At 42.9% G+C, this 24,267-nt stretch overlaps 1 protein-coding gene and 1 long non-coding RNA gene across 2 annotated transcripts; one reads left to right on the top strand and one right to left on the bottom strand.

Annotated features, from left to right (window-relative positions):
- Nucleotides 1-937: 937 nt before the first annotated feature.
- Nucleotides 938-17,836, bottom strand: LOC310842120. The gene is made up of 4 exons (XR_014562889.1): nt 17,705-17,836; nt 12,385-12,459; nt 11,944-12,016; nt 938-1,418 (listed from the first exon to the last, which is right to left on the bottom strand). It is a non-coding gene; the product is annotated as an uncharacterized lncRNA (long non-coding RNA).
- A 122-nt stretch (nt 17,837-17,958) lies between these two features.
- SRP9 (signal recognition particle 9) lies at nt 17,959-23,172 on the top strand. The gene is made up of 3 exons (XM_083733921.1): nt 17,959-18,092; nt 18,783-18,851; nt 21,928-23,172. The coding sequence occupies exons 1-3, from the start codon at nt 18,021-18,023 to the stop codon at nt 22,045-22,047; spliced, it is 261 nt and encodes an 86-aa protein (XP_083590047.1). The 5' UTR covers nt 17,959-18,020; the 3' UTR covers nt 22,048-23,172.
- Nucleotides 23,173-24,267: the final 1,095 nt, after the last annotated feature.

The raw sequence follows: 24,267 nt of genomic DNA, 5'->3' as shown, positions 1-24,267 counted from the left end.
GCCCTTCTAACTTTGACTCCTTGCCCCTTTATTCCTTCCCCACTCATCATGTTACTATGTGCAAGCCTTGGCTTTGCATAAACTTTCACCAGCACCAAAAAACTCTAAAATCCAAATGACCTGAACTTAAAGACGGGGCACTGAACTTAAAGACAGGGCACTCACTTTTTAAAAGGCTGCTTCCATCTTTAAACACCCCCGAAACAAGAAACTGTATTAATATACCAATCTTATACAGTGGTACCTCGGGTTAAGAACTTAATTCGTTTTGGAGGTCCGTTCTTAACCTGAAACTGTTCTTAACCTGAAGCACCACTTTAGCTAATGAGGCCTCCCGCTGCCACCGCACGATTTCTGTTCTCATCCTGAAGCAAAGTACTTAACCCGAGGTACTATTTCTGGGTTAGCAGAGTCTGTAACCTGAAGCGTCTGTAACCTGAAGCGTCTGTAACCCGAGGTACCACTGTATACAGAATTTAGGGTTGCTACCTACCCATAATCCTCAAATAATAATCATTCACCAAAGTACAGGACACATATTTGCATATGCTAATTCATATGTATAGTTGCAGATTTAGAAATAACTGCTGCAATTTAAATAGAAATTCTGTACATTGCACCATAGCAAGGAAGACTGTGACCAGATTACCTATGTGCCTGCTATCCCAATGCTACCTTCATGGACTTTGCTCTCCCTTCTCATGGCACTTTATATTTAATCCAGGCATAGACTGGACAGCTCTTCAAATAGAAGGTTCCTTTGAATAGCAGGCTGTCCTTTGGCAATCTCCAAATAGAGGACTGTCCTCTGTAAAGTAGCACACAAGGCCACCCTAAAACTTGTGCACCATTCTGAGTACTGCTACAAAAGAGGATATTTTGTATACCTTGTGAAAAAGAAGCTATGGTTTAGCGTAAAATTACAAAAATTTAGATCTTTCTTTTTGTAAATAATTATTATTAGTTTTTCACAGTTACCTTTTTACAAATAAAAACAAATGCCTTTTTTCAAACCTCCTCTTTGAGATTCTTTAAATCTCTGGACTTCCCTCCATGCCCTCTTCTGGTTCCTTATATTAACCAATTTCTTCCGCATATCCATTCTTAAACTTTGTCCAATATTATTTCCCTTAATTTTATCTAATTTTCTACTAGTTGCAAGCGTTTACTTAAAAGCCTGCCAATGTATCAACTTGCTTACAATATTTTTGCACATAAACAATAAACGATTCTCACTCTTTTTTAAATTTCTCATTTATTGTAGTCTCTGAGTTTTGCCGTTAATTTTGCCATTTCTGCATAGTCCATTAGCTTGATCTGCCATTCTTCTTTCATTGGTATCTTTTCCTCATTTCATCTTTGGGTTAACAGTATTCGGGCGGCTGTTGTAGCATACATAAATATTGTCTTTCAAAGCTCTCTTACTATTTACACCATACAAATAACACATTCATTTGTTCATGCATGCATGCACGCACACACGGGCACGCACACACGCACAGAGCCTTCTTATCTAGCACTGTAGAGCTGTACTGTATCCAATGATAGCTGCTGTTGACAAATAGTGATAGTTTTTAGATGTATTTTGCAGCTGCTAGACACTTCTAACCATAGGAGCTTAGCCACAAATGGTAGGAAATAGAGCCAAGAAGAACACGTTATCTGTTTGCAAAACTGACAAAAGTCTCATTGTGGTGGGATTGGGAAAAACAAAGGATGCACCACATTCTGGTAATGCAGAACTAAATGCTCTCTAAAATCCTTTTAAAGGCACATACAGGGATTTTCAGTTCTGGGATTTAAGAATTATGTTACCGTGGTTCCTACTACTATTAACATTTTAAGACCATAGGAGGCTGCCCTACACCAGGTTTGTTCATCTAGCCCAGTATGACCGGCAATAGCTCTCCTGGGTCTCTGGCAGAGGTATTTTCCTTTCCCTACTACCTGAACAGAAAAAAAAGACCACATAATCACAGCATTGTAGAGTTGGAAGGGACCAAAAGGATCATCAACAATTATTTACCTGGAGCAAAGAGAGCCACAAACAAATAGAACTTCAGACCAAAGTAAAGGCTGAACAACTATGAAGACATGACAGCTGAAACTAACAAAATATTGTTGCATGTTGGGCAGGATGTGTCCTTGTACTAACAGTCTCATTAGCATGAAAAATGAAACTACTCTTGATATACCTAGAAACAGACTGCACGGGTTTCACCAGGATGGGAATATATGAACACCAGGAGTGGTTTGCAGAATCAGAACAAAAACATAGCTAATCTAGGATTTGTGGGAAAGGCCATAGCTCAGTAGGAGAGTGCATGTTCTGCATGTAAAAGGTTCCGTGTTCAATCCTTGGCAATTTAGGTATAGGGCTGGGAAAGACTCTTGCCTGAGAACCTGAAGGACCACTGTTCGCACATGCAAATCAGGGATGGGACACTTGTTTCCCTCCAGAAGTTGGTGGACTTCCGACTCCAATCAACCCCTGCTATCATGAGCAACATTTGTAGTCCAACAACATCTGGAGGACCACAGATTCCCCAGCCCAAGTGTAAACTGGATAAACCAATCATCCAGGACAAGGCAGCTTACTAACATTACCGGCTAGCCAACGTTGATCAGAGAAGCTCACAGGTCATGGTGGAAAGAGTCAGTCTTTCTGTTCCCAGCGTCTGGCACTCAAATGCACATACCATTTTTAGATTTGACCTAAGATTCAGTCTCTATAGTGCTCTTGATGCAGCAAACAGCTTCCAGCACTAGCTTCAATAATGTATGCTTTCCCTTTTACCAAAGCAGCTTGGCCCCATGAGAGAAATTGCATTGTCTGCTGTTTGCTACTAAAAAGCTATTTGTGGTGAAAATTTATTAAGGGCAGTGCAATGGTCTTAAGGTTTCTAGGCCCCTGCCTCTCCTTTAATCTTTGAGCCAAAGCTCTTAGCTTCTGCAGCAGGGTCCATTAGCGCTTCTTCGTGAGCACTGCTAACAATGGCTTCCTTACTGGGGGTATCACTACGATTACACTCCCTGCCAGAATCCTCTGGCACAAGAATCACTGTGAGTCAGAGCAGGAAAATAATTAACCCTCATGATACTTCTCTGAGGAGTGAATAGAATACATAACAAGCTTTATAGGGTATTGAATTAAACCTACTCCTGGGGGAAAGGCATTCCATGGTCTTTATTATGCTTAAGAATTAGGATGTGGCTGTTCCTGGGAAGAACAGGTCCCCCGAACTCATCTCACTCCAAAATGGTTCCTCCAGTTTCCATTTAAACAGATGTATGCCACTATTTGCTAACCACATCTTATCATGGACTTTTAGGAGGTCAAAGTATGCTGGAGCATTCTCATCAGCAGAGACACCTTATTGTGCTCTCAGAATCCAGTTCTCCAGTTTCTCCAGGCAATCTTGTAACAGAAAATTCACCTTAGAGCGCCACAGTGCAAACTCAAGTTTGTTTAACAAGGACTGTGGATTAGTAGAATTCTTACACATTAGCGCCTACTGTAAATGGTTGCCAGTTTTTAGTGATTAAAAAAACCGCACAATTTTCCGTGTTACATGCATATGTGAAATTCTCAGTTCTGCATGGGAAACTATGCATGGGAAACTATGGGAAACTATGTTGACATCCATATTACACATTTAAAGCATTCATACCATTTTAACAGCCATGGCTTCCTGGAATACTGGGAACAGTAGCTTAATAATAATAATAATAATAAATTTTATTTATATCCCGCCCTCCCCAGCCGAAGCTGGGCTCAGGGCGGCTAACAACAATCAAAATAGTTCAACATTCTAAAAACATTCATTATAAAATTAATTAAAATCAAATTAATGGCAACCATCAAGCAAAATTCTGTGTAGGTTGCCAGAGGAGGGGGTCAGGCTGCGCCCTGACCAAAGGCCTGGTGGAACAGCTCTGTCTTGCAGGCCCTGCGGAAAGATGTCAGGTCCCGCAGGGCCCTAGTCTCTTGTGACAGAGCGTTCCACCAGATTGGAGCCGCGGCCGAGAAAGCCCTGGCTCTAGTTGAGGCCAGCCTAACCTCTCTGTGGCCTGGGATCTTTAGGATGTTTTTATTTGCAGACCGTAAATTTCTCTGTGGGACATACCAGGAGAGGCGGTCCCGTAGGTACGAGGGTCCTAGGCCGTATAGGGCTTTAAAGGTTAAAACCAGCACCTTGAACCTGATCCTGTACTCCACCGGGAGCCAGTGTAGCTTGTATAGTACTGGATGAATATGATCTCGCAGCGAAGACCCCATAAGGAGTCTCGCCGCGGCATTTTGCACCCGCTGGAGTTTCTGGGTCAGTCTCAAGGGCAGCCCCACGTAGAGCGAGTTACAATAATCCAGTCTGGAGGTGACCGTCGCGTGGATCACAGTGGCTAGGTCAGGGCGAGAGAGATAAGGAGCCAACTGCTTAGCTTGGCGGAGATGAAAAAATGCCGCATTTGTTATAGCTGTAATCTGTGCCTCCATAGAGAGGGAGGTATCGAAGATTACACCCAAACTCTTAACGGACGGTGCTGGCACTAATTGCACCCCCGCAAGAGATGGGAGTTGCCCCCTCAATCCCATATCACTCCGTCCCAGCCAGAGGACCTCTGTCTTCGAAGGATTTAATTTCAACCGGCTCCCACGTAACCATCCAGCCACAGCTTCCAGACATCTGGTCAGTGTATCTGGGGCCGAGTCAGGATGGCCATCCATCAACAGATAGAGCTGGGTGTCATCGGCATACTGATGGCAACCCAGCCCAAAACTCCGGACAAGCTGGGCGAGGGGGCGCATAAAGATGTTAAAAAGCATCAGGGAGAGAATCGCACCCTGAGGCACTCCACACACCAAGGAGTGGCGCGATGACAATTCCCCCCCAAGCGCCACCCTCTGTCCCCGACCAGAGAGAAACGAGCGCAGCCATTGAAAGACTGTGCCCTGGATCCCCACATCGGCAAGGCGGCGGTCTAGGAGTTCGTGATCGACCATGTCGAAGGCTGCTGACAGGTCTAGAAGAATCAGCAGCCCCGAGCCGCCTCGATCCAGCTGCCTGCGGAGATCATCTGTTAGGGCGACCAGAGCCGTCTCGGTCCCATGACCAGCGCGGAAGCCGGACTGGAATGGATCGAGAGCCAATGTTTCATCCAGAAACCTACCAAGCTGTTCAGCAACCGCTCTCTCAATCACCTTACCCAGGAATGGAAGATTCGAAACCGGGCGGTAATTGGATAGATCTAAAGGATCTAATGATGTTTTCTTTAAGAGCGGACGCACCACTGCCTCCTTCAGTTCCCCTGGGAATATCCCGGTGCCAAGGGACAAATTGATGATATCACCCAGGGGGGCCCGCACCTTGTCTGGACACGCTCTAATCAGCCAAGACGGGCACGGGTCAAGAGGACAGGTGGTGGGCTTTCCAGCTTGGAGGAGTCTGTCCACATCGGCTGGGGATATCCAGTCAAAGTGGTCCAATACTGGACCCGAGGACAGTTGAGGGGCGTCCAGTTCCTTTATTGTATCCAAATTGGCAGGGAGGTCATGGCGGAGCAACAGGACCTTCTCCGCAAAAAAGCTCGCAAATGCCTCACAGCTGTGTGTCGAATTGTTATTTAAATTTGGCTGTCCTTCAAGGGACGTTAAAGACCTAATTACACTAAATAATTGTGCCGGGCGAGAGCTAGCGGAGGCAATGGAGGCCGAGAAGTAGGACTTCTTAGCGGCCTTCACTGCCATCTCATAGGTTTTCATAAAAACCCTATAAGATGTTCTTGAGGCTCCGTCACGGGCAGCCCGCCATACTCGCTCTAGCTGTCTGAGGTCCCGCTTCATTTTCCGAAGCTCCTCGGTAAACCAGGGAGCCCGGTTTCTGCGGGGTCGCAGAGGGCACCTAGGTGTGATCTCATCGATGGCTGCTAGGAGCTGGATATTCCAGCCCTCAACAAGCTCAGTCAATGAGTCGCCAGGGGGAGCAAGGTCCCGCAAGGCCTGACGGAATCTATCAGGATCCATCAGCCTCTGCGGGCGAGCCCAAATTGGCTCGCCACCTAAGCAGGGTGGGGGTGGAAAATCAATCCTGGCTTTCAGTGCGTAGTGATCAGACCATGGCACCTTCATCGAAGGAGACATGATCACATCTATACCGGCGCCAAAGATCAAATCCAGCGTGTGGCCTGCTTGATGTGTGGGGCCCGAAACAAACTGGGAGAGCCCTAGTGTCGCCATGGAAGACACCAGGTCCAGAGCCTGTGAGGAGGGAGTGGCATCAGCATGGATGTTGAAGTCACCCAATACCAATAGGTTAGGGAACTCCAAGGCCCAGCCGGCCACCGCCTCCAGCAGGCCTGACAGGGTGGCTGCTGGTGCGCTAGGTGGCCGGTACACCAGCCAGACAGCCAAGCTCACCTCGGAGCCCCACACTAGGCCAACACATTCAATGCCGGCGATTGATGGCGATGGTAGAGCCCTGAAAGAACAGTCTTCTCGGATTAATAATGCCACCCCTCCCCCCCGGCCCACAGTCCGCGACTGCTGGAGGACGGAGAAACCCGGGGTGGCATCTCTCGTAAGGTAACAGTTTCCCCTTCGCGCACCCAGGTCTCCGTCACACAAGCCAGGTCAACCCCGTGCGAGGTGAAGAAGTCTCGCAGGGTGGCGGTTTTGTTGCCTTTAGACCTGGCATTGCACAACACCAGTGACGGAGGTGAGTAATCCTTGCTCACCCTACCTTCGTCTCTCGGGATGGGGTGCAGATTGGAAGGGGTACAAGCATATCCGTATCTCGATCCCCTTCGCCTATGACATCTGCCCCCACCGCCATACCTCCCTCGCCCCACTACGGTAGCAATCCCAAGCCCCAAACCAACCTCCATTTACAAAATAGAAAAACAAATCAAACCAAAAACAATTATACCAACAAAACAAATCCCCACCCCACCCAATATCCAACCCCAAACCAAAATAAAACGGAAGTAAATAAAAATACATCAATAAAAACCACCGTTCACGGTGGTACAACAAAGTAAAAAGTAAAAACCCCTATAAAACACTTTAAAATATATAAAAACATTTTAAACATTTGCTGCGGCGACACCAGTGTCCTTAAAACAGTAGTGGTGGCGAGTGTGGGCCCCGCCCCCTAGGCCTGGTGGAGTGGCCCTACAGGAGGGAGCGGCCTTCCTCAACCCCCATGGTGCAGCAGCAGCTGTTATGAGACCCCACGCAGAATTTCAGTTCCCAGCAACTATAACAAACTACAGTTTTCAAACACCACACATTTTAAACACATTTATAGCACATGGCGTGCTCTGGTCCATGGGGTCATGAAGAGTCGGACATGACTAAATGACTAAGCAACAACAACAGCACATCGCTTCCCCAAAAGAATCCAGAGAACTGTAGTTTGTCCCTCAAAGAGCCCCCTTTAAAACTACAGATCCCGGGGTTCTTCAGGGCAAGTCATGACTGTTAAAGTGATATAAGAATGTGTTAAATGCCTAGTGTGGCTGTGACTTATACCCTGCACCACAGTAGCCACAGTGACTAATGAACCAACCTGGTACAATTTTTAGACAATCACTGTGCTAAACTAATTCCTATGGATTCCAGAGGTGTGTGTTGAAATTTTTCATTGAGGAACAGTTAGGGTCAGAAATGCCAACTTGTGAGGGTGATGCAGGTGTGTGTGTGTGTGTGTGTGTGTGTGTTTGACTTCATGTGCATAAGCATCACGCCTCCCTCCCTAAGCCAGACAGAAGCTTCCTGGGCTTTGGGAAGGAAGCGCCAGGGGAACATTTAGGGGACTAGCCTAGTCCTTCTAGTCCACTGACCAAACATCACTGGTGGATTCCTATGTTTTGTCAATGCTGCCCAGAGTGGCTGGGGAAACCCAGCCAGATGGGCGGGGTATAAATTATTATTATTATGCAAATGAAAATGCTTCTTACGGATATCTCAAGTTTATTCTGCCCATTCACTACTTTCCAAGGGATGTCTGGATCTCAAATTGCGGTACAGCTTTGTATGGGCTGACCTTGTGACCTAGTCTAAGGCTACCAATATTTTAAAGATTTTGAAAGGGGGACTTTTAGCAACTAAACCATAGGAAAAACCCTGCTAGCTGAGACCAAAGGTGCCTCTAGCCCAGGTTCCTGCCTCCCAGAGTGGCCAATCGGGGTATAAGCAGAAGTCCGGTAAGCCTACAAGCAATAGTGCTCTCTCACTGCTGCTTCCCAGCAGCTTGTATTCCATTGCATGCTACCATACCAATCTATAGTATCAATATAATAACCACGGCTAACAGCCATGGATAGAGCTATTCTCAGTTAAATTGGCTATTCCCCTCTTAAAACCATCTAAGCTAGTAGCTATCACCACCACTTGTGGCAGCAGGTTTCAGAGCTACATGATTCCCTAGGGGACCAGTTTGGGTATTGCTTGTGCTCCAGCGACAAAAAATGGAATATTGATTGAAGCGCTGGACTCCCTGCTTTGGTTTGGTGTTTGGTGTTACATGTGCACTGCATATAAGGAGCTGCTGCAGTTTCTTGGAAGAAAACAACGTGGGAATGTTATGCAGATTATTGCATTTTTGGGATTTGTTTTCTAGTTAAAGGGGGAGGGTGATGTCAGTCTTTCACCAGCAGTCGTCCCCAGCAAAGCAAATTAACGTTCCTCTTCCAGGAGGAGCTTGTCCTCCTGTAAAACAGCTGCTTGTCTCAATAGAAATGGAGGAAGAACATTATACACTACCCTAGAGAGATCTCCAGAAAACTGGAGATCACAGAGATTTGATAATGAGAAGCAGCAGTCTTCCAAAAAATGGAAACCTCATGATCCATCACACTTCCGCAGGGAGTTTAGTTCACAGAAACTGTGTGTTCATGTTTGTTGGCAAATGCGATGCTGGTTAGCTGTCTCTCCGTAATCCTTGCTTTAAATAAGTAAAAGCAAAAGGTTCAGACCAACGGGCGGGGTACGCCAGCATTCTTACGTTCTTGTTGCTGTTTTACAATCATTATGCGGGAAAATGTAGGACAGCTTGGGACTCAGCTAGATTGGTAAAGAAAAAGCGATTTATATGTGTTGCATATGCAATATAACATTATGCCACCAGATGGTGATGTGGACTCCTGTTTTTCTCTACCTGTTTTCCCTGTTTAAATTTATAGCACGTTTAACTGAAACACTTGTTGGAGGTGTCTATATCCAGCCTTGGTTAAGAAATGTTAAAAGTTCAGGGATATTAAGAGGATGCTCCTCACTTAAGATGCTTCAAATCTATTATCAGCTGGGGGAGCCAGGGAGCACAAAGGTCACATCCACATTGTATGTTTCAAGCACTCTTATACCACTTTAACAATCATGGCCTCCCCCAAAGAATTCTGGGAATCATAGTATGTAGTTGTTAGGAGCTTCCTCACAGAACTACAGTTCCCAGTACTTTACAGTTCCTGGGATTCCTGTGGGTGGGTAGCAGCAAAACAGTGTGTTAAATGTATGTTATGGAAGGGACCTAAGACATCAGTATCAACTGGTTATCATATAAGGAAGCAGAAGTGCTGTTTTGCACAACCTTTAGCCCAGGAGCTAGCTGGAGACTTGGTTCACAAGCCTGCAATTTATTGTTTCAGATTTCCCAGCAGAAAACTCCAGCCAAGAAGAAAGTGCAGCTACAGTAAGGCATCTACAACAAGCCCTTTGCCATCTTTAACTACAAAGAAACGGAAGAAGCATAAGATCCTGTCCACATGCGATCTCATGAGAGGCGGGTGTATGCAAATGAATGTAAGTTTAAGGAAACAGAGAAACGACAAGGTGTTATAATTTAGCATTTCTTTTTTTAAAAAATATATTTATTGACATTTCAAAGATTATACAAAAAGAAAAAACAAAATATAACAAAAATACAAAAGATTCAAAACTAAAACAATTTAAAAACACATAAAATTCCATTCACTTATTTTCTTTTAACTTACTTCCCAGACCTACTCATACCTCCCCTTTTTGTATCCCAATTCAAATTATTAATTCAACAAATCCTCACCATTAATTTTCACTTAATTTTCAACCTTTCTTTCTTTTCCCCCCCAATTTATCTTATTCATTACAGCTGAAAACCACTTAATTTCTAACCAACACCATTCTAGCATTCACTAATTTTGTAGTATTTCCCCAGATAGTCCTTAAATTTCTTCCAGTCTTCTTCCGCCGTCTCTCTTCCCTGGTCTCGGATTCTGCCAGTCATTTCTGCCAATCCCATGTAGTCTATCACCTTCATCTGCCATTCTTCCAGAGTGGGTAGATCTTGTGTCTTCCAATACTTTGCGATGAGTATTCTTGCTGTTGTTGTTGCGTACATAAAAAATATTCTATCCTTCTTTGGCACCAATTGGCCAACCATGCCCAGGAGAAAGGCCTCTGGTTTCTTCAGAAAGGTATACTTAAATACCTTTTTCATTTCATTATAATTTCCCAGAAAGCCTTAATCCTTGGGCACGTCCACCAAAGGTGAAAGAATGTACTTTCATTTTCTTTACATTTCCAACATTTATTGTCAGGCAAGTGGTAAATTTTTGCAAGCTTGGCTGGGGTCATGTACCACCTATATATCATTTTCATAATATTCTCCCTTAAGGCATTACATGCCGTAGATTTCATACCGGTGGTCCACAACTGTTCCCAGTCAGCAAACATAATGTTATGACCAATATCTTGTGCCCACTTGATCATTGCTGATTTAACCGTTTCATCTTGCATATTCCATTTCAACAGCAAGTTATACATCTTTGACAAAATCTTAGTTTTAGGTTCTAACAATTCTGTTTCCAATTTTGATTTTTCCACCTGGAAGCCATTTTTTTTGTCCAAATTATAGGCCTCTCTTATTTGATAATAATGCAGCCAGTCTCGCACTTTATCTTTTAATTTCTCAAAACTCTGCAATTTCAATTTATCTCCTTCTTGTTCCAATATTTCCCAATATTTCGGCTATAATTTGGCATTTAATCTAAAGAAGGCGATTCATGGGAATGTAACTAGTCTCTCAGTGACTTATTCCTGTACATTCCAAAACCTTAAAATGGGGTCATGTTGTCAATTCAGGACTGAATGCAGTCACCTTCTTTGAGTTGTTGGGGAGAATCCTTCAGGAGAGACTTTTTAAACTCCCTTCTGCATTCTTGAAAGACCACAGATCACACAATTTCTTAAAACTGCTAAAGTTTCGGAAGGGAAAATAATTAGATGGCACTGTACTGGAAACTTAGCTACCTGCAGGGTATTTTTTCACACTTCCTAAATGCTTACCTTTCACCCCAGTATTGAAGAGTGACCCTAGGAAACCTTTTTTTCTAAACTCACAGGTTTCTGGAAATATTCAGGATGACAGAAGACTAGCCTAATTTCTGTAAAAGCTAGTACTCCCCCCCCCCCACTGGCATCTTGAGGGAGTTGCTTTTTCTCTCTCCAAGAGAAGTTAAAAATACTCACTACCATGGAAAGAAGTGATTTTACTTAGCCGATTGCCAGAATCTGAAATACATATTCAGAAAGAGGGAATCCCCTCCCATATACATAATGCATGAGTTTCGTGAAGGCTTCTCTTCACACACGCTTCCCACCAAGGCTTTGAATATTTAATTTCTCTGCAATAACAAGTTCAGAAAGAGATTTTTTTAAAGGCACAAAACCTCACTAATGTTAAACATTCACTGGCTTTCAGCAGGAGCTGTTCTGTTTATGCAATTATAACTTTTAAAAGAGAGTAATTCTATCTCCTGCCAAATAGAGCTCAAAATAAATAAGATTATGCATAGATGCTGCTGTATTGGCACAGTTTCAGTATTTCCAGATTGCCCTAGTGAAAGAGACTTGAACTGTGCAGCTGTACTCAGGCAAAGTCTTGCAAGGGTGTGCTTCATGTACATACTTACAAGGGTGTAGGCCCGACTGAACACAGTGAGACTTACTTCTGAGTAAATAGGCATAGGATCCGTCTGCATGAAACTGTAGGGCAGGGTAAGGATGAGAAAGTAGTAATTGCCACACTATCTTTCTGCCAAGGACCCAAATCCACACTCACTGAGTTGTGGGAATACAACACTGTATTCCTAAATCAAACTGTATTCCTAAATACAACACTGTATTCCTAAATCAAACCCAAACACTGCACAGCCTAATATTAGCTACCAGTCTAAGTTCAAAGTGCTAGTTTTGGCATATAAAACCCTATACTGCTTGGGACCAGGATACCTGAAAGATCATGTCAACCATTCTTTCTAACTGGGACATATATTACTACCACATTCCCCTGACCACATACATTTAAATGCAGATTATTTGTGTTCTAAAGCTACAACCCTATACCTTCTTACCTGGGAATATCCTCAATGACACTTTTCTATAGGCATGTGTAGGCACTGTTTTCTTCTCTTGCAGAGCAAAGGTAGCTGAAATATAACCAGAATAAGTTTACATAAGGGATCACCATACCTTATGTGTGGTATGGAGCATATGGGAAAATAGGGACATGAAAACACCTCTTAAGTGTTGGCATTTGGAGTTAAAATGTTCTGCAGAAGTTTAAATTAATACTGAATCCCTTTTGGAGGAGCACACTTTACCCTGGATATAATCACACGGAGACTTGGAGTTTAGGGAAAAATAAGATTGCTAGGAAATAGATGCTTGATAGGAAATATCCTAGTTCTAACTAAGGTGGAGATGCCTTGAACCATGCTTGCTCTTTCATCTCAGTAATTTACGGGTGGTCTTCAAGGAAAACTAAGAGTAATCAATCTGAAGTGGGTCACTGAGGCCAGGCTATCCTGGTTCAGAAACAGCTGCAGCTGATGCACAAGCTATAGCTGGGCAGATTTTATAGAAGATAATATAGATAGTATAGGAGAGCTATTAGGTGTATATAAATACAAGAGCAGAATGAACCCCAAAGGGTTTAAAAACTTGCTTTTGATCGAAGGCCCAACACCTGTTTCTCCTCTCCTGTGAGAGGAACTAAATGACAGTGATACTGTCACACAACCTGAGATGGAAATCACAGGAGAAAAATGTGTTGCTTTGCTTTAAGACAGTGGTGGAGCTATATGCAGGGGTTTTTTCCTAGTTGTTAATAAAGCTGATGTGAAATGGATGGGGGAGGAAGCTAACCCTTCTCACTGATGCAAATATTTTTTACAATGTGCTTTGTCTCTGAGATTTTTTTAATGCCAAGGCCCAGATAAATCAGCTGGGATTTCAGAAATATTAAGCACAACTGTGAGGCATTAGTAGCTAGTATCTTTTTTTAAGTGGTAGGGCTGGCGCCTTCCCCAAACCAGGATTTTTTACAGCATCCATGAAGAAAAGAGTGATTTTAAAAATGTCAGTGTGCCCTGCTTTTCTCCCTGAGAAACATCAACTGCTCTGTAGGCAGAGGGAATGCCTTCCATTTAAGAAAGAAGGAACGTGACTTTCAGACAACATCTCTCATTTTGAAACTAAGCCATATCAGGCGACATAAATTCATGCTTTTGGGAGTGGAGCAGGGAGGATGGGACAGGCACATATATTGTACACCCAGTACCAAACCCCACAAAACTATAAATATCAGGAATATTAGAAGATCAGGAAACACTTGCACATGGTTAAAACAAAACAAAATAAAATCCAGCCCATTAAATACGAGCTACATTTCTCCTGAAGCTGAAAGAACTTGCCATTTCGGCCAGATACTCCTTGCTGCTCCTTGCTGCTGCCTACCGGCTGTAATCCACCAGAAAAGGCCTACAAACATAAGAGGGGTCTCACCCTAGGGCACTCTATCTAGTGTTCCCTCAAACATGGAGCTGGGCAAGGGCCAAACTACACTGCTCAGCGGGGGTGAGAACCTGTGACACGCATACACCAGATGTTGCTTGACTACAATTCCCATCATGCCTGACCAATGGCCACGCTGGCTAGGGCTGATGAGATTTGGAGCCCCACAACAGTTGGATGGCCATCGGGACTCTACCCCTGCTATTCTGCAATGTAAAATATTGGTGGTATCACTTGCACTTTTAATGTCAGGATCACAATAACCAGTGCCATGAACACCTCCTTCGTTCTCTTAGAACGACAATGGTGCCCACTTGACAAGTGTTGGAACCTAGTTCCGGCAAGTTCCAGCTGAAAAAGCCCTAACAATAACTATATATTACCTCAGCAAACAGGAATTCTCATAAACAAGCATAAGGAGGGAAAAATCAGTGTAGGAAGGTGGCCTCCTTAGCGATTCTAATAACCATTGCGCCTCAACTACAAAGTCCTCTTCCCCAGCCAATCTTGCTTCTGGTTGGGTGGACGCCTGCCCTATTTTTCAGAGTGCACTCCTCTGTTTGAAAGCAACCTCTGTCTGAAGGGCTGTCCAGTTTCAAAGTAAAGAATGATAAGAATGGAAAGCTGTGGTCTTACAAGTTACCAGTGCCTTAGCAATGACATTTGTAAAACCTCTCTGGAAGCCTTTCTCATCAGGAAAAAAATGCTTAAGATAAATAAATCAGTTGCCCATCAACAGTTAGCACCTGACTGAGCAGATACACACCTGGCTTGTCTCCTCAACTAGGATGAGATGTATTGTATTAGTATAATAATTAGTTCTAAAATGCCAATTTTACTCATGAGAAGAGAAGATTCCTTGGAAAAGACCCTTATGTTGGGAAAGGTTGAGGGCACAAGAAGAAGGGGACAACAGAGGACTAGATGGTTGGACAGTGTTCTCGAAGCTACAAACATGAGTTTGACCAGACTGCGGGAGGCAGTGGAAGACAGGAGTGCCTGGCGTGCTCTGGTCCAGGGGGTCACGAAGAGTCGGACACGACTAAATGACTAAACAACAACAAAATGCCAATTTTATGCAAATCTGTGTCCTCTTTGATCTTCCTTTTTGGTGATGCATTCTCTCTCTCTCTCTCTCTCTCTCTTAACACGTAAGTGGCTTCTTCTGATCCAAGAATCTGTTTAGATACGGATTGATGAAACTGTAGTTTGCAGGGAAGAATCAGCCGGCAAGGGAAGGGTTAAGCACCCCCTGCTCCCTCACCAGTTCTCCCTGTAAATGTCGCCTCCAGCGCCCATGTTAGCACTGTGAGACAAATGTATTTCTCTCATAATGTGTAATTGCATCTAATTGCCTGGCAGAAGGGTGAGCAGGCAGAAAAAAAGAGCCAAAGGTAAGATACATAATATATGTCTGAGCAATAACAAGTGTAAACAGCAGCTGCTCAGGCTTAGAGGCATTATAGCAACAATTATAATCACATTATAACTACACATTACAAAGGATGCTGCTTGGAACTGGCCAAGGTTTCATTGTGATGGCACCACTGAGGGGGCGAAACTACACAAATGAACATCAACTCAAATGAGGGCTGGGCTCTCAAACCATAGGCCATTATTTCCACTTGCCCTGTGAGAAATAGAAGAGAGAGCAGGCAGCAAGGAATGCCTCTTCTGTCCTGAGATGAACCTGCCCTTAGATCTTCATCTCTGGCTCCCTCCTTTAAGGGAGACTCAGAGGACAATGACAAGAGAGAGGGCCTTTTCCGCTCTGACTCCCTATTTATGTGACCCTCTCCACCGTGGTCCACTTCGAGTCTTCTTTGACATATTTGGCACCTGATAAAAATGTCCATTTTCCCAGGTTGTTTATGGACTAATGATGCTGTTTGGTCAGTGGTGCTGCTTAAGTTTTCTGCTACTGGGATGGTGTGTTGCTTCATGGATTATAAGTATTTTTCATTGTAATGGCCCAGATTCAGCTAACTTGGTGCTCAAAGAAAACTCCATCAGTTCAGGGAATTGTGGGTGGGGCAGGGGAGCAATTAAGAGCATTACTCTTTAATGGGCTTTCATTACACTGTTTTCTGTGTAATATATAGTTTGACCTGGATATTTTAAAACTAAAAGTATATTTTATTGCACATCATTTAATAATGTTTTAATAGAATACCCAGCACCACAAAAACTGGCTCATACTAACAATCTATTATTAAGTATTAGCAGCACAGTTGGTTGGCATTATTCACCCAAACACAAGCAACAACCCTAGAAAGTGGAAAAAAACAATAACAGCACACCTTCTCCCACAATTCCTACAACCCTTTGATCCACATTCCATCATTTTGCGGCCAATAATCACATGGCTTGCACTTTCTTATTTTGCTTATTCTGCTGCTAGCTGGAGAGTCCAGAGCTGCTACTCTGTAGAATTCAACTTCTGGTTTGCTGAGCTATTCTGTGGGGTGCTTTGCTTCTTGTTTACTTGGCCGTACACCACTGAGGCTTGCTCATTTTGGCTAATCTAAAACAGCAGTTTCCATTTTAATTCAGATCAGGAACTTCTGGGTTTTAAGTACATCTCCCCTAAGGCAGATAATAGAATGCTGCTATTCTTGCTTGCTATATGATGGCAATCATAGAAGGTTTTTTTTAAGCATGGGCTTAAAAAAATGGATAATGCTTGCTATATTTGTAATTATGGAGCAACATTTGCCCATCTATGCATTCACATTTTGTTTTAATCTGAAAAGCTTGAACATTTTTCCTGTTGCTCCAATAAATTTTAACTAGCTTTTACTGACTTAAGGAAAGCTAGGATCTATAAAAATTGTCTCACCTTCAGCCTCTTGCTGAAGCAAGCAGCTTTCATTTCAGCTATTGGCTAAACTACAGTGCCTCTTCTGACTCAAGCTTTTGCTTTGAAATAGATGTGGCTGGATCTAGAACATCTCAAATTCAGCGGTTTAAAAAGACATTTATAGAACAAAATGTTTCTCTTCTGTAGATGGTCATGTACGTTCTTGCTTAATGAGGAATCTTCTAGCCAGGGAAAAAGAAAACAATTTCTTTTTCACAACCCAACGGAGTAATTCTTTTGTCTCTTTGCTAGTTTTAATAAGCTGAGCAGCATAAAAGCACCTTCACTTCAGAGAGTGTGTCCCTCTTCCCAAAATATCTACTTTTTCAGCTTTCTCCCTCCACGCACCCCACTCCTAGTCTTGCTATCTCTCATATGCACAACCAACAACTTCTCCAAACCTACTGCAAGATTCTCTTTAACAATAAGGCTACTAAGATTTAGAATGCCAAGTACTGTATTTCGAAAAACAAACTAGCCTGTGCGAACATTTGTGTACATTTATTTTTACTCCCATGTAAGCTGCACAGCAAAAATGACTGCAATGAAGTTGTGGAGGCCACTGTGACCCACTGATTTAGACTGGGGATGTATGTGCTCTATCCTGCAGTTGAACAACCTTGAGAGGCTGAATGGCACAAGCTAGGCTAACCTCGTTACCTGTCCCTTTTATACGATATCAAGCCCCACATTACATGGAAGACTGTTGTAAGACGCAGCACTGCTAGTTTGCAACCGTCACATCCAAAGCCGCACATTTAAAGCACATTTGAAGCGCATGGTTTCCCCCAAAGAATCTTGGAAAATGTATTTTGTTAATGGCGCTGGGAATTGTAGCTTGGGGTGGAACTAAAGTTCCCAGGATTATTTGGGGGGGGGAATACTGAGCGAAGGTAAGAAAAACGGGATTCTTACTCGCCCTTTGAACCTCCTTCGGAATTGTCCCAGCAGAGACCGCCCTCCCTCCTTGGCAAAAAAAGAGCGCCGTCTTCAGAGGCAAGACTTGCGGAACCCCTTACCGGCCATCGAGGGGCACTGTGAGTTCAGCTCCTCGCTGGGCGAAGCTCCGGAAGCCGCTCTGCTCCTCTCCTCTCTATGGCAGCATCCAATCCCGCGAATTCTCTTTGGCGAAGGAAGAGGCGGTGGAGGGTTGGGTGGGAAAGGAGGAGAAAGCGACTTCTGAACAACACGGCTCGCTATTGGTGCGCGCGCGCACCTTCAAGCCAATGGCGATGCCCGTTGCTTGAATCCGGCCCGCCTGGGCGAGCCATCTTGCTGCTCGCTCTGCAGACCGCTGAGCTGTACATTCTCGGTCCGAAGGCAAGTGGAGCAGCCATGCCGCACTATCAGACCTGGGAGGAGTTCACCCGCGCGGCCGAGAAACTCTACATGTCCGACCCCATGAAGGTAATTTGGGAGAAGCGAAGAGGCTCGCAAGCTTTTGCTGAAGAGGCTGCGGGAGGAGGGGCGGAGAGCGGGACTGTCTGGTCGGATGTCTCGCCCACAAGGTCTGCCAGGATCTTGCGATACCTAATAGCTCCTAGCTTTGATTTACGTCTATTATAGGCGCGCCGGTCTGGCTAAAACGTCCAGAGCTCGTAGTTGTGATTCTGAAAGTCTTCATGTGGTTTATTTTTTAAGGTTCTTTCCTTTGAATTCGTTTGTGAAACTGTTTTGCTAGGTTTTCTCTACGACCAGAATGGCTTTCACCCCGGGTTTTGGGGGAAAGAAACATTTAAATGGCTGTAGGAAAATATCCCTCGGGTAGTGGTTTCCATGGCATAAGATGGCGTTGTAAGCATTCATGCGAACTTTGCCCAGTCACATTCTTCCAGTTCGAGAAGCTGGTCTAGATTTGGGAAGGTATTGTGAGCCGATAGGGAAACGTGTGATTCATTGGTGTGCATTCCTTTTAGGAATCAAATGACTCCTAAGGTAAATGGGTTTCGGCAAACGGGTTAGTAAAATGAATGAAAAGGCTACTAATCCCTGCAGAGCTATTTTCACAGCTGGACTGAAAAACTATGCTTCTATGCTTTTGAGTGTGAAGATGACAGCCATTTATTCACACATAAGATGTTGCTTCTATCATTTCAGGTGCGTGTGGTACTGAAATATCGGCACTGCGATGGTAATCTGTGCATCAAAGTAACAGATGATGTAGTTGTAAGTAAAGCTCCTGCAATTTGTTGATTTGGGCAGCCTGGGAAATGTCTGGGGCATCTGCCAAAGTTGACCCGTGGGGGGTGGAGAGATAAAGATCTGGCCCTCTGGGCCAAAAAGGATCCCCAAACTAAATTATTTGGATGAATAGTCTCTAATATATTCAGCTGAAAACTGCATGTGGTGGTTTTTGCAGTGAAACAGGTGGTACTTTATCAGTTCCTCCATTGGTCTATGCAAATCTCACTCCCTATCTTGAGCTTATTTCCTTCTGGTTTGCATCATCCCTTGTATGTAGGGGATGGGGCTAATCAGGAAGGTTGCTACACAGGCAAGTGGTGAGATGAAGAGTTAAGCAGCCTCTGCCCCCTTGACATTCCTCCACTGAAAGTAGATGCAGACTATCTACAGTGGTACCTCGGGTTACATACGCTTCAGGTTACATACGCTTCCGGTTACATACGCTTCCGGTTACAGACTCCACTAACCCAGAAATAGTGCTTCAGGTTAAGAACTTTGCTTCAGGATAAGAACAGAAATTGTGTTCCGGCGGCAGCAGGAGGCCCCATTAGCTAAAGTGGTGCTTCAGGTTAAGAACGGACCTCCGGAACGAATTAAGTACTTAACCCGAGGTACCACTGTACTTACTAAATGTTTAGTGCTCTGGTCCATGGGGTTATGAAGAGTCGGACACGACCAAATGACTGAACAACAAACAATGCATTTGGATGCCTCCTACGTTATCATAACAAAATTAAGCTTGATGGTACCTGAGCTCAAGGAGCAATTTTTCATCTATATTTGGATATTATTGGAAGCCATTTCGAATCACAATTCTGGAACATTTCAAAACAGCACTACACTGATTTTGACTGCTGATTTTAGAACTACGTTTGTGTTTGTGTGGAGGTGGTGTTTCTTAGAATTCCTGAACAACACTGGCATCTAATATTTAAAAGGTTGGTAGATTATTGGGACATCTCCTATTGTAGATCAAAGATTACCCTAAATGCTCAATGGAGAAATTATTTTATCATCTTTAATGCCTTCAAGCCATTTCCTTAAGTCTTCCATATATGGGTATGGCTATGGGACTATTTATTTTTATTTATTGCAAAAATAATAATATGTCCCCAGTCACATTTATATCCCAGCTTTTTCTCCACAGAATTCAAGATGGTGTAAATGGTTCTCTCACTCCTCATTTAATCCCCACAGCAACCCTGTGGGGTTGGTTAGGCTGAGAGGTAGTGATTGACCCAAGGTCACCTAGTGAGCTTCATGGCTGAGTGGGGATTTGAACCCTGATCTCACAGATCCTCATCTGACCCTCTAACCACTACACCACACTAGTTGGGGCATTAAGCTTTCAGGAAAAAAAGCATTGCACTTTAAAATTTGGAAATAGTGAAATATTAATCTCGGACTCAACAACATACATTTTTTTTTTAAAAAAACCTACTAAAGCTTCAGTACATAATTAGCAATGACTTTAACAGTAGCGGACAAATGTAATTCCTGTGTATTCTATATGTAAAGCTCTTTGAGTTTACTCAAAGAATGCTAAAACGATTAGGCGTTATGGTCCATAGGATGGCCAGTTCTAGTTCTTTGTTAGCTTTTTATTGAAGGGCATATGAAAAATCCTTTGTATGTCCCATGTAGTCCAGCTTTTACTTTCTAACAGTGGCAAGCCAGATGTGTCTGAAACTCACAAATCAAGGTGATGACTATTTCTGTTTGACCCAATCATCTGGTACTTGTTATCCTGGCTAGCAGGCTAGCTGTTACGCCGCTCCTTTGAAATCTATCATTGTAGTGCAGCACCAAGCTGTTGTTGTTGTTGTTGAAGAACTGAACAGAAATGAGAATCTGCTTTGTTTCAGAAAAATTGAATAAAATGAAATTGTGATGTTTATTGTATCTGCAAAACATGTGCTAAATCAGCTTTTGCACCTGTATAAAACCAAGACCTTGCATATTGTTTTAGAAACAATAATAGCTGGTCCCCCTTTAAGACTTTCCAGAACCTGCTGTGTTCACAAGTCCAGTTTTAACAAACTGGTTCTGTTCCAGTTTTACTGTTAGCTTTTCAGAATTTGTTAGCTGCACCACAAAATATTGCAGAACTTACATCTGAATAAAGATGTATCACACTGCATAGTTAACCTGCTTTTAAAAGAAGTGTTGTCTTTTAATAAAAAACGGGTCAGAAATTCAGAATACAGTATTTTGGTGAAATGAGTCTCTTGTGAAAGAAATGGAAATATTTTTTTCCTGCCAACATTATGAGTCTGGAATGCCTCATGTTGCATGCTCATTGGCCCATATCTGAAGGCAAACAGTGTCTCAGGCTAAGACTTAAGGTAAATAAGAAAATAAAGGTATGTTTTCTGGAGAAAGATTCTACACAGTTATATTTAATCTTTACTTCCACTCAGTAAATAGTGTTTAAGGTTGGAGTCATGAAAGCACTGTGATAATAATAATAATAAAATATTTTATTTATATCCTGCCCTCCCCAGCCAAACCAGGCTCTAACATCAAAGTAGTTGCCCTTTTCACAGGCTAGGAATGTAGGAATAAGGGCATATTTTAATGGACAGCTTTTTAAAAAGTGTTCTTTTTAAAAAGTGTCCTTATGCTCTATTTCAGCTATAATACGCTATCTAATACCTAAGCTACAACTTCTCTACACACTTACTTGTGAGAAAGCCTCATTTAACTTGGTAGGGCTTCTAGGTAAATCTACACTTCATTGGGTTGCACGTGCTGTTTGAGAAGTGTGTTTCTAACAGTGTGGATGAATAACTGTGTTTGACATTACCATCCTTGCAACAACTTGAAGTGAAAGGTATTTTCTATCGTTAGAGTACCATGCATTGTAAACCAAAATTGGACTGTGGAAAAAGTTGTGTGTTCTCAAAGTACAGTGGCACAAATTTCAAAACAAATGATGTTCAATATATCACAATAGCTTTTATTTCTGGTGCAACATTCTCTAAAAAGCATCTTCTTGATGTCTTGGGTAAATCAAAATTAAAGCTATCATTCTCTCTCCCACCTTTTTTTCTTTCAGTGTCTGCTCTATAGGACAGACCAGGCTCAAGATGTAAAGAAGATAGAGAAATTCCACAGTCAACTAATGCGACTCATGGTAGCCAAAGAATCCCGCAGTGTTGTCATGGAAACAGACTGAATAGCTGGAAATAAAATGAATGCTCCAGTCATATTTCACAGGAGGAAAATATCACTGGATTTGGGCAGATTTTTCGATAGAAGAAGTGTGGCATAAAGTGGATTGTAAAGGGGGTTTTGTAAGGATTTTCAGGCTCCACTTCAGAGTGGTGAGAAGACTATATGCTTTCATTTGAAAGCCTGTATTTATTTTTTTAATTTGAGCAAAAGAGTATATCCTCTGCTGGAAATACTTAAGGTTAAAATATGTTAGGGTAGATTTGTATGTTTTCTTTTGTAAATCTCAGCCCTCTGCTCAAAAATAAATGGAAGGAAGCAAGTGTGCTCCTCTGAGGGGACTTCAAGGTGCTATCATAGAGGAGTTTTTGCTTGTTCTTAATGAATTTTATGTTGCTGTGTTGGCTAAAGTGAGAAGAACAATGAACTACTAATGTAGAAATGGGGTGTGAGAAGCCTTTATGTATGGATATATTGAGTTAGCGATAGCATCTTCCAAAACGGATTAAAATTCCCAAAATAAATAGTTGGCAATACAGCTAAGCCTGTGTATAAACATTTTATGGATCTGAAAAACTGATACTGGCCTGAAAATCATCAATATATATCGACTACTTAGTAGTTATCTAAAATTTGATAAGGAATAAGCTTCTGTTCATGACAGGCAAATGTTCACAGAAACAGATTCAGGACTTTATTTGGAGTGTCTTATTCTGGATTTACCCAATGTAGTTTGTTGCAGCTAAAACATCCGTACAACTTTTTAAAATGTCCTTTACCACATTGCTTTCACTTTTTAAGCTTTAAATGTTTCTGTTGTTGTAAAGGTATCATAATCACCAAACACTAAAATTGGTGCTACAGTATGAGTGGTATTACATATTGTTAAATACAGCAATTGACAGAGGGAAAGCTTAGCTACTACATAAATTGTATGTATGTATGTACTTAGTGTCAAATCATAACTGTTTTTATGATGCCTCTTCTCCAAGAAAGCAGTCTTTTCATATTGTCCTCATATGCTATAGAAACCATTACAAGGGGGTGTTGGTTACATACAGCATGGTGATTTGTCTGATGCCACTTCAGGTGCTGATATGAGATCAGCAAAATAAAATACTTGCCAGTACCACTGCCTCTCCTAATGTTGCCTTTCTCCAGAATTTATATTGCATTAATATAAAAATCTTGGCTTCTCTTTGGGATTGAACTCCAGTCATTTTCACCTTTTACAGATGGTGTGCTATAGAGAGGTTCATTCTTGTGTTTGCTTTCCATATGCTTCCTACTAAAGCACTTGTTTTCCCCGATTTCTTCAACATAGTGAACCTAGTCATAGTCCGCATTTAAAGCTAAAGGGACCCCCTGACCGTTAAGTCCAATTGTGGATGATTCTGGGGTTGCGGCACTCATCTCGCTTTACTGGCCGAAGGAGCCAGCGTTTGTCCGCAGACAGCTTCCAGGTCATGTGGCCAGCATGACTAAGCTGCTTCTGGCGAACCAGAGCTGCGCACAAAAACGCCATTTACCTTCCTGCCAGAGCAGTACCTATTTATCTACTTGCACTTTGATGTGGTTTCAAACTGCTAGGTTGGCAGGAGCGGGCCGTCGCAGGGATTCGAACCGCCAACCTGATCAGCAAGCCCTAGGCTCTGGTTTAGACTACAGCGTCACCCGCGTCCGCATTTAAAGTACCCTATATTATTTTTTGCTTGTGTAAAACCCTGATATTAAAAAATTGAACTATGCAGCCTGTCTACTCTCTGTACATGCACACCAGTTTGTACAATGAGCGCAAGCCATACCTTTGCCTTGTGTACACAGAACGTTATGGACTACATTTTCTTACCTTTCCTCTCTGAGGTGGGTGAAGCCTGAGCAAACGTTGGAGAGGAAGAGGGAAAAGTTGGAACATGGAATAAAATAAATGCAAGCAGATGGGAATAACTGGCATCATGCTTTGAGTTTGATCTCTTTGCTTTTTGGTCCTTCTGTTCTCATAACAAAAAGAACCTGCTGGATCAGGCCATCCGTTCTAGCATCCTGTTTTCACAGTGGCCAGCCAGCTGCCTATGGGAAACCCAAAAGCAGGAACTGAGCAGAACAGCAGACTAGCTATCTGTGTTTACCACCAACTGGTATTCAGATGCTTCTTGTGATCATACTGTCTCTTGTGATTTTGCTGCGGGAGGGAGAATGACCCAAGCCCATATCTTGACCTGAC

This window comes from Podarcis gaigeae (assembly GCF_964106915.1).
Source record: "Podarcis gaigeae genome assembly, chromosome: 3".
In the NCBI taxonomy this organism is placed as follows: domain Eukaryota; kingdom Metazoa; phylum Chordata; class Lepidosauria; order Squamata; family Lacertidae; genus Podarcis; species Podarcis gaigeae.
This window is presented reverse-complemented; position numbering and strand designations above follow the sequence as displayed.